Genomic DNA, 10875 nt, shown 5'->3' with positions numbered 1-10875 from the left:
CAGACTATCAGCAGCTTTCTCAGCAGATCAAGGATCATTCATTCACAGTGAGCTATTTTCTCAGATGCTTGGGAAGCATAGGTCATTTTACAACTGGCTGTTTTATTTACAAGGCCAGAGTGTCTCTCTACAAATTAAGAGCAGTGTCCTGACCATCCTTAATAAACAGTAGATGTGAACTGAGTTTAACCTTTAGGAGACAGAGATATGTGACCTCTGGGTCAGACACTGTCTCTGTTATGGGAAACTGACACCACCAGAGGAGAGGCATAAGACCCCAGTTTACACCCGGAGGTACCAGGAGACAGTGGATAAATACAAAGGTTTAATTAATGTGCTCTGATGATGGAGGTTATAAAGTATGGCAGTCAGAATCTGAAGATTTACCTGGAAACAGTGTGAAAGGTTTTTCCTCCTAAATTCTCAGCCCAGGAACCAGTTAATTCCAAATTCCTCCTAGACATTAGCACTCACTCCCCTCCCTAGGGCCTCCGCTGATCAACCCAAGGGTCAGGGCAAGGTTGTAAAAATTCCTTTACCCAGACCTAATGCTTGGTGTCCTAACTTTAAAAGGTGGGGTCAAAAAACGGCCTTTTGCCACAGCCTAACAAACACCATCTCTGGCTGTGGTCTCAGCTAGCTGATAAGCTTCTGTGCCCCACGGTGTTTTATTTTATTTTATTTTTTTATTTTTAAGTTTGCTTCTGGTTTTCCTAGGATCTGGTTTCTGGAATAAAGTTTGCTTCTGGTTTATTAGACTTGGTGGTGTTCTCATCTTTGCGTGACCCCCCTGGACCCAACAAGAGGGTCCTCCTCCTACAAATTGGTGCTTCAACGTGTGCTAGCTAAATCTACATAAAACCTAAGAAAGCTTGAAAAGAAATTCTAGACAAAAAGAAAAATACAGATTTTTTTTAACACAGCTTCTTGCTGTTTGCTGGCGGCACACCATAGCTCCATTAAGAGAGATTTCCCTGATTCATCCATAGCAGAAAAAAACCACGGCCGTTTTAAAACTTCCTGGTCTGTGCTGCCAGCACCAATTCCAGCTATTGTAGGATCCTCATCCCTTATTCTCAAAGAAATGAGAAGGAATTTTCCTAGCAGAGTGTTTTAAAATAAAAAACCCGAGACTAGCTTCACGTTCCTAGAAAAAATAGTGCCTCCTGCTAAAGGGCGCCTGGTCACCTGGTGGAAACTGATAAAGACTTCCTGAAAACAAACTGACAAAAATAGGGTGGGAAAGAGCAAAGGTCTTGCACCTGTGCTAAATCCCCCTGACTGCCCTGAAGGGCTTGTGATTTTTACCTTTTAAAAGCTAACCCCACAGAGGGAATTGCATCGAGTGTGGAGACAAATCCCAAGCTAGCTTGTATTATGCTAACAATAAACCTTGCTTTTGAAGTTCGGATTTCTCTGGTTTTTGGTCATCTCTTTGGGGGGCATAATTTGGGCACAACACTATGAAGCATTTCAGTGGCATTTGTGGGCCCAGGTGTTTGTGTGCCCACTTGGGGTCAGCAGGAAAGCAGCTGAGGCCATGCCCACTGCTCAGAGTTCCTCACCTGGGAAGGAAGCAGGATCAGGTCTACTAGGCTAGCACAGGTGGAAGAGGATGGCAGATTTCTGTTGCCATTCACAGAGATGTTTCAAGGCTACACAATGCTCTGCATGGCAGATTTAACTTTTCCTCAGAAAAAAAAAAAAGGTTTTATACACTACATGGTGCTGCCCAGTTTATGTGGTGAGGATGGCTCCCACCCAGCAGTCCTAGAGCTGAAGTGAACTATCTCCGCCATATTTAAAGCCTGAGAAAGGCGGAGCCAGCACCCAGGACAACTAAGACCAAGCAGCTTAGCACTTTTAGAAATGCGTCTGATGAGAAAATAATTAAAGATACACAATAAGGACAGATTCCTAAAAAAGGGAGGGGTAAAGTCTTTAAAGAGACAGAGTACATAAGTCACAGATTAAAGGAGTAAAGATAATAAAACAAATGTTAAAAAAGTAATAAAGAAAAATAAGCCACATAAAAATGAAAAATTCACAGAGAGTCTGGATTATGTATATTATTGTGTTATCTTTGAATTTTTTGACTGTGAAGAAGCTAAGTACAGAGAGACGTTTCATTTTATGGGTTTCTAAACTAAACAAGCATGTATATTTTAAAGGTATCTTGACTTCAGAATTTGGGTCTAAGAATATGGTGCTTTGGAAAAGAGGTACTTCTTTAGTTTTCACAGAAGATGAGAATCTATGAATTGCTTCTATATGGTTTGATAGATCATGGCCCCCTGAAAGGTTGCCATGAACACCCTCAAAAAATTACTTTGTCCAACTTCTGACTGAGATGAACCAAGCACATAGAATACATCATGAAAGACCCGATTAACAGTGCCACCAAATAGCAGGAAACAGTTGTATATGGTATAATAGGTATATGAACAGAACTATACCTATATTCTCAAATATTGATTATAATTGTTTACATTTAAAGGTGGATAGGCTATAGAGATGAATAATTTGCATTGGTATATTCTTGGTTTATTGATACAAATTTAAGGTTAATTTTGTTATATGTATATGTGTTTTTTATCTTTATTGGGGTATTGTGTTTGTGTAGTTCATTTAAAAATGTAATGAATCATTAAGCAATATAGATTAATAGGTAGTCATCTATAGTAGTCAAAATTGTAGTCGTGTTAGATTTTCTAGATGTATAGAGATATATTTCAGTTAGATAAATATTCTTTAAATCTTTCAGCGACCTTCTGAATATGATATTTAAAATGTTTAAGAACTTAAGATTTTTCATGTCAGTGAGACATGAAACAGAAATCTGGAAGCATCAAGCTACTTCAAGAGAATGATGGATATTGAAGAGAATTCTTATGGAGTTGGTTAACCGTTTGGGCAGAAAACTGTTCTTTCCTGTACTGCTTCATGGTATACTGTAAAAACTAGACATGTAGAACTCACAGAGAAATGACTGTTGAACTTGCCTAAAGATGAGATGATCATTCAGGGTTGCTGTTTCTTGAAAGAGCCTGTGAAACTTTCTGCAGGATACTGAAGAAAGTGACTGGCAAATGCTAAAATAGGTGAAACTGTCTTTGAAATTTTCTGTTTCATGGAAAAGGCTGGATACTATGGGCCTGTAGGCTGAAGATGGAAGCCCCAGCAGTACAGAAGAAATTTGGGTGACTGTTGAGGCAGTTAGATGTCTCTGTCAATTCTAGAGTTTTGGAAATTGCTTATAATGTACTTCCAGTTTACCTTGGTAATATTATATCCTTCTGGAGTCTTTGATGATGTTGAATAATTTGTATGTTTAGTTATAGTTTTCCTTAGTTTTTATAAAAGATAAAGTAGATATAAATATTGTAACTGTAATTCTTGAATACTGTTTTGTTGTATGTAACTTTACTATGACAATGTTAAAGCTTTCTTTTCTGATTAAACAGAAAAGAATAAATGGTGTAGGGGGTCCTCTGTCTTTGTGTTGCTTTCATTGGTTAATAAAATACTGCTTTGGCCTGTTGCTAGGGCAGAACTTAGGTAGGTAGGGAAAATTCAACAAAATTTTGGAGGAAGAAGACAGAGTTGGAGAGACTTTATGGAGCCGCCACCAGAGTCAGACATGCTGAATATTTTCTGAAAGCCACTGCCATGTGGCAATATACAGATTAATAGAAATGGATTAAATCAAGATGTGAGAGTTAGCTAATAAGAGGCTAGAGATATTGGGCCAAGCAGTGATATAATTAATACAATTTCTGTGTGGTTATTTCAGGGCTAAGGTAGCTGGGTGGTTGGGATGAACAAGTGGTTTCTTATCCTACAGAACACCACTTTTTAGACAAAGAAGCTAAAACTACACATGGAGAAAAGGAAGCACTCCAAAAAATGTTGCTTGCATAACTGGCTGTCAATATGTAGAAATGCAATAGAAAATTGGAGGAAAAAGTTGTAGAATAAAAGAGAGTTTATAATTTTTAGTAATTTGAAGCTAATAATTCTAAGGAATAAAAGTATGAATGAGAAGCACTTTTGAAAGCAAAAAGTACAGGGAATGCCTTCTAATACATGTTGCCTGTTTGAAATGGGTCGAATAATGCTGTGCTCTAAATTTGTCTATTTTTGAACATGAGGTCTTCAGCAAAGGGTGTCACAAGAAACAACACCTGTTAGCTAATTTTGTTCTTCAATTGCTGCATTACCATAATGTAACGTTAGATATATCAGTACAAATAAAAAGGACTCATCAAAGAACACCAATATTTATTTTGGAATAACAGTGCAATTAGCATTGATGTTTCACAGTGAACTCTGATCATATTCAAAGAATTGAAGCCTGGATAAATTGCTTTTGTTTCTGTTGTTTGGTTGATTTGGAATACTTTGCTTGGTTTCATTTGGTGGATGTTTGTTTTTGTTTTTGTTCTGTTTTGTACAGGCTCTCATGTAGCTTAGGGTGGTCTGAGCTCAACATACAGATGAGATGTCCTTAAAATTTTTATCCTTCTGTCTCTGCTTCCCAAGTTCTAAAATTCTAATTTTATCTCCACATTCACTCTGGTTCCTGCAGTGATGGTGACTAAACTCAGGGCTTCATGCATGCTAAGGCAACCACTCTACCAACCAAGGTATCTGCAATATGAAGGAAAGTTATAAGAGATGAAACTGAAGAAGGTCCATGAGATTTTTGAAACATTAACTCTAATTAAAGGTTTAATTTTAGGACCACCTCAGTCTAAAGTGGAACTAAAAGTTTTTGTTCACGTGTCCCTATAGAAGTACTTTATATAAAAGTCTGTGGTGACTTTTTTTTTTAAGATTTATTTATTTATTATGTACACAGTGGTCAGTCTCCATGTATGCCTGCAGGCCAGAAGAGGGCACCAGATCTCATTACAGATGGTTGTGAGCCACCATGTGGTTGCTGGGAATTGAACTCAGGACCTCCAGAAGAGCAGTCAGTGCTCTTAACCTCTGAGCCATCTCTCCAGCCCCCCTGTGGTGACTTTTATGTGAGTTGTGGTCATGGCAGAGTCTTTCTTGATCGTTTCCATCAGTTAATCATGTGTAAAAACTCTAAACTCTTCTTTCACAATTGCCTTGCGTAATTCCCTTTGTGTTGTTAAGGATGAAGAAAAATCTCTCTTGATTTTCACAACTTTCATGTTGCTCTTGTAAAGAAGAGGAGGGGCACCTTCATATTGCTCATCAGTCATTCTATATGGGCAGTGCCAAGCACTTCACATAAAAATGAAGAGCTCAGACCCAAAAGAAACGGCAGAAATATTATAAGAGCCAGAGAATCAGGCACTTTGAGATGAGATTGTGTCTCCTAGTAGCAGGAGAACTAAATCTGTAAAGTTTCACCATTACTGCTCATAGATAAGCAGAAAAAAGCTTAAAATAAAAAAGGCCAAAGTGGACACAAAAGCCTATGAGACCTGGCCCCTCCACACACAAAAACTAAAGACAACTGAGAGATTCTGGTTGTGAACAAGGTGAACCCCATCTGATGAAAGAACGCATCAATGGGTTACACAGTAACCAAAATTTAGAAGATATTCATACAAGTAACATTATACAGATTATGAAGATCAAATTTGAATTATAAATGTCTATAGAAAATTATATGTGCATGTATATTTATGAATACAGTAACATTTAATGGAAAAAGAAGTTGTAGATCTGAAGGAAATTGTGGAGGTTTATATGTAAGGACTTGAAAGTTATTACAATATAACAAAATTATAACATAGTGTAGTTAATAAATAACTTTGGAGAAGCAACTATAATAACAAATTTATTATATAAAACATAATGAGCATATTTGGAGCCTATAATTATTTAGTTTATAAAAATGCTTGTTATATAATATTCTATCTGTAGAACACTGCATGTGCAGAGTTGAAAATTAATTAGTTTTTTGAAATGGATGAAATGAAAACTACATTTAATGACATAGAATTAGGTGACAAAATGTTGAAAGGAGATTTTAAATGATTTTAGCAACACAGTTTCCATATAGAGTACTAATAAGTAGTTTCGTTATACATGTGTCTGTCAAAACATAACAGTTTTCACCTTAATTACATATAATGGAGTGAATTTGAAAAAGGACAAATTGTGCAATCTAAAATGAAATTATTTGCCTGAACCATATGTGTGGTAGTAACTGAAGATAAAGGATCAAAAAGTGAGAAAGAAAAGGATTCTCTTTGTTGGCATTTCCAGGTGTGGAAATAATTGTCTAAATGGATATGTCATGTCCCACATCTTCTTTGACCATTCTTCTATTGAGGAGCGCCTAGGTTGTTTCCAGGTTCTGGCTAATACAAATAGTACTGCTATGAACATAGTTGAACAAATGCTTTTGTGGTATGATAGGGCATCTCTTGGGTATTTTCCCAAGAGTAGAATTGCTGGGTCCTGAGGTAGGTTGACTCCCAGTTTCCTGAGAAACCGCCACATTAATTTCCAAAGTAGCTGCACAAGTTTGCATTCCCACCAACAATGGATGAGTGTTCCCCTCACTCCACATCCTCTCCAGCAAAGGCTATCATTGGTGTTTTTGATTTTAGCTATTCTGACAGGTGTAAGATGATATCTCAAAGTTGTTTTGATTTGCATTTTCCTGATCGCTAAGGAGTTTGAGCATGACCATAAGTGTCTTTTGGTCATTCGAATTTCTTCTGTTGAGAATTCTCTGTTCAGTTCAGTACCCCATTTTTTAATTGGGTTAATTAGAGTTTTAGTATCTAGTTTCTTGAGTTCTTTGTATATTTTGGAGATCAGACCTTTGTCTGATGAGGGGTTGGTGAAGATCTTTTCCCAATCAGTAGGTTGCATTTTTGTCTTAATGACAGTGTGCTTTGCTTTACAGAAGCTTCTCAGTTTCAATGGATATGACAACTGTGTAATGACAGATATGTTTTCTCTCTTTTTGAAATAATTATTACATTTATTAAAGTGGGTGCATGTGTCATGAGTGTTGGCATGTCCATATATGCAACAGCACATATGTTTAGATCAGAACACAGCTGAGTGAGTGCTTTCTACCCTTCCACCTTGTGGATCCCTAAGATTAACTCAGGTCATCTGGCTTGGCTTGAACTTAACTGCTATGGCATCTCACTGAAACATGTGCATCATCTTTAAACTTGTAAGTTGTCATACCACGACTTAAAATATTCACTCATATTTACAAAATATTTATAAAATTAAGGGAACTTTTTTTATTATTAGCTCTCATATTCAACTCAAGGAAATTTGGAGGCTAGGGATCCCCAAGGACCATGACAGCAAAAGGCTTTCCAACTGCATAGTTCTATTTAATGTGGAGAATGGGAATCTTTCCAAGGCAGATATGACTTTTGTCATTCTATATAAGCCACACTGAGGTGAAACACGTCAGTATCATTGTTCATAGCAGAAACAATGATGTACAAGTTTCAGATTCCAGGGAAGATCAGAGGAAACATCATCCAAAAGGAAAGATCTGTTTTATAAGGTGATTCTTGTAATGTGAGTGCATCACAAACTGATTGTCATACTTTCATTTTTTATTGCAACTACTCATTCAAACTTTGTTTGTTTTAGTAGCACATTTTTTAAATACTTCATGAGTATACAGTGTTTGTTGCATTCATATGTTTTTAATTGTGTGGCTGACAAAAATATTGTAGTTTTCCCTTCTAACTACTCCTTGAGACATTTGGAAACATAAAGGAGTTTTATATGCTCATATCTAATGATCTCTTAGGATAATCTTAAAAATACCAAGTCTCTGAACAGATGACTCACATGCCACTAAACACACTTTAATGTTATCTGATTATCTTTTGATTTTGGAGCCTCTATGTTCTCCTGATAGAGAGAATATATTAATGAAGTAGTTATAAGAAAATAGAGGGAGATGACAGTTATACAAATTATAATATTTATAATTCACCAAGAATTTGTCACTTAAAGTAGATATGTGAAAATGTCATTGATATTCAAAGAACTAAGAATATTCAAGTTTAAAAAAGTAAAATTAACTTTACATATACATGACAATTATTACTTTTTAAATTGATTATTTTTACTTATTTGTGCTTGTACTAAAATAGAAAAATACCTTGTGAGAAATGTCATTGATTTTTTAACTTCTTATGATCAAAATTTCTATTATTTATTTCATAATCTGGAAGAAATATTGGGACTTTGGAATCAGAGATACTTCATTGTGCACCACAGTATTACTAATTTATAGATCTGATTGAAACAAAAAATCAATAAACATTGTTATTACTATAATATTAAAATAATTAACAAGAAGTTACAAAATATCCCTAGTTTATTGGCATTTTAATTTCCCAATTTCAAATCTAGAATTAATAAGAAAAGTGGAGATATTAAGGTTTAGAAGGAAAACTCAGGAGAAATATATTTATATAATTTAATATTTATAGTTATTTAAATATTATATATTAACTCTCTCCCCTATAATACATTACTATTATTATATGTTAATAGCATAATATATTATGTAGTTATAATATATTATAAGGGAGAGAGTTAAGAAAGGAAGAAAGAAAAAAGAAGAAAAGAAACTGAAAAAGCCACTTTAATAATAAGTTTTTCAAACTTTGATATAAAATCTCATCATTTATAGTTGAAAGACTGTAAGTATATGAAAATAAGTAACATCCATCAGACCTAGCAATACATTATTTTTTAGAGATATCTCCAATAAATAAGACATCAAGGAAAGACAATGCTAAAAACTTGTCCTAGGCATATTATTTCTCATTTTACTTGATGATCCATTTTTATCACTTATTTTAATAGAACTTATTCAATTATGTCTACTTATATGTAATCATAAATAGATTGGTGCTTGGGGATTGTGTGTTTGTGTTTAAAATATGTCAAAGGATTATCATTCTGGAATTTTGTCAGACAAGTATAGAGACTGTGACTTTATATCTGATATTTCTTGAAGAAAATTATCTCTGCATCCATGGCAAAACATAGATTTATTGAGGGAAAATGTAAACAGAATAATTGGTATTGGTATTTTATCATAATATATTTATTTACATACTTATAAAGATTATTTTTCAGATGGGTAGTTTTTCCTATATTCAGCAAAATTACCTGATTAGAAAAAATATGCAAACTAAAGGAAGTTACTTAAATGACTGGGTACAATGTTTAGATATAATGTGTATTCTTTTAACTTGATTCTGAACATTAAGTTATTTTTTCTGTTTCAGGAATTTTTAGTTAGGTTCTCTCTCTCTCTCTCTCTCTCTCTCTCAACATTTTGGAGCCCAGTGTACTAAATGGAAGAAACAAACCAGTCTGTGGTGTCTGAATTCATTTTTCAGGGACTTTGTACGTCAAGGGAACTACAGATTTTTCTCCTGTTGCCGTTTTCTACCCTCTACCTGATGATTGTGGTAGGCAACCTCTTTGTGGTGATATTAATCATCATTGATCATCATCTCCATTCTCCCATGTACTATTTGTTAGCCAATCTCTCATTTATTGACTTTTGCCTTTCCTCAGTTACTACCCCCAAAATGATCACAGACCTCATAAAAGAAAATAAAAGCATTTCTTTCGGGGGCTGCATGAGCCAGATCCTCGGTGTGCATTTCTTTGCAGGGGGTGAGATGGTACTTCTTGTAACAATGGCCTATGACCGCTTTGTGGCCATCTGTAGGCCACTACACTACACCAGGATCATGGACAGACAGAAGTGCATCTGGCTGGTTGTGATATCATGGATCACTGGATTTGTGCATGGGATTAATCAGCTGATCCTAGTTTTGGAGCTACCTTTTTGTGGACCTAGAGTGATAGACAGCTTTTTCTGTGATATTCCTTTGGTGATGAAATTAGTCTGCATGAATACTGATACTCTAGGAATCATAATAAATGCTGAGAGCGGTGTTTTAGGAATAACTTGTTTCATTCTCTTGCTGATATCTTACACTTACATTCTACTTAGTGTTCGGCTTCATTCTAAACATGGTTCATCAAAGGCACTCTCTACCTGCACCTCCCATATCATAGTAGTTGTGCTATTCTACGGTCCTGTCATTTTCATCTATCTGTGGCCAGTCAACATCACTTTGGTGGATAAGTTTCTCTCTGTGTTTTATACAGTCATCACACCTCTCCTGAATCCAGCCATCTATACACTGAGAAATAGAAATATTAAGAATGCCATAAAGAAGCTGATAAATCGCACGTGAGTTCTGTAATATTTTTTAGATATCTTATGTTATCATCAAATTCATTGTGTATACATTGTTTTACATGAATAGTAGTGGACACTGGATTGTATAGCATCTTGTTTCTAGAATCTATTTGATGTAGTTTGTATATAGTTATGAAAATAACCATTAGAAAATTATATTCAAAATTGTAATACTTATTGTTTTATCACATAAAATGAGTAATAGTTTTGCATAATATACTTTTATAGAGAGAAGAATAGCAGATGATAATATGTTGCAAAAATAGTGATTGCATGTGTTCTCAACGTGTGCTTGTCATTTTAATTAGATTGTTAATAACACAATACACTTTGAATTATTTATCAATCTTACCATCTTTTAAAATATGGTATTATATGTCAATCCTTATTCTATGCATCAAGAGATAATGACAATATCTGTGGAGACAACAACCACCTAGAAATTAAAGTACTAAACAAAGCACATGATAAAGTTATTTATCTTATATTGTTATAAAATCTGTCAGTTTTCAAGTCTTAACTATTCATATGGATTCAGAATTTTCATATATTGTTTTCCATAACTGAAAGGACAGTCTATTTATAATATTTGAATGCACTTTCCTCAG

At 34.9% G+C, this 10875-nt stretch overlaps 1 protein-coding gene across 1 annotated transcript; it reads left to right on the top strand.

Moving 5' to 3' along the window:
* Nucleotides 1–9344: 9344 nt before the first annotated feature.
* On the top strand, nt 9345–10262 carry LOC125416911 (olfactory receptor 4K14-like). Its single transcript, XM_048460087.3, has one exon. The coding sequence runs from the start codon at nt 9345–9347 to the stop codon at nt 10260–10262; it is 918 nt and encodes a 305-aa protein (XP_048316044.2).
* The last annotated feature ends 613 nt before the right edge of the window (nt 10263–10875 follow it).

Source organism: Myodes glareolus, chromosome 10, assembly GCF_982192425.1.
Source record: "Myodes glareolus chromosome 10, mMyoGla1.1, whole genome shotgun sequence".
Taxonomy (NCBI): Eukaryota; Metazoa; Chordata; class Mammalia; order Rodentia; family Cricetidae; genus Myodes; species Myodes glareolus.
Note: the sequence above shows the minus strand (reverse complement) of the source record. Positions and strands in the feature narration are given on the sequence as shown.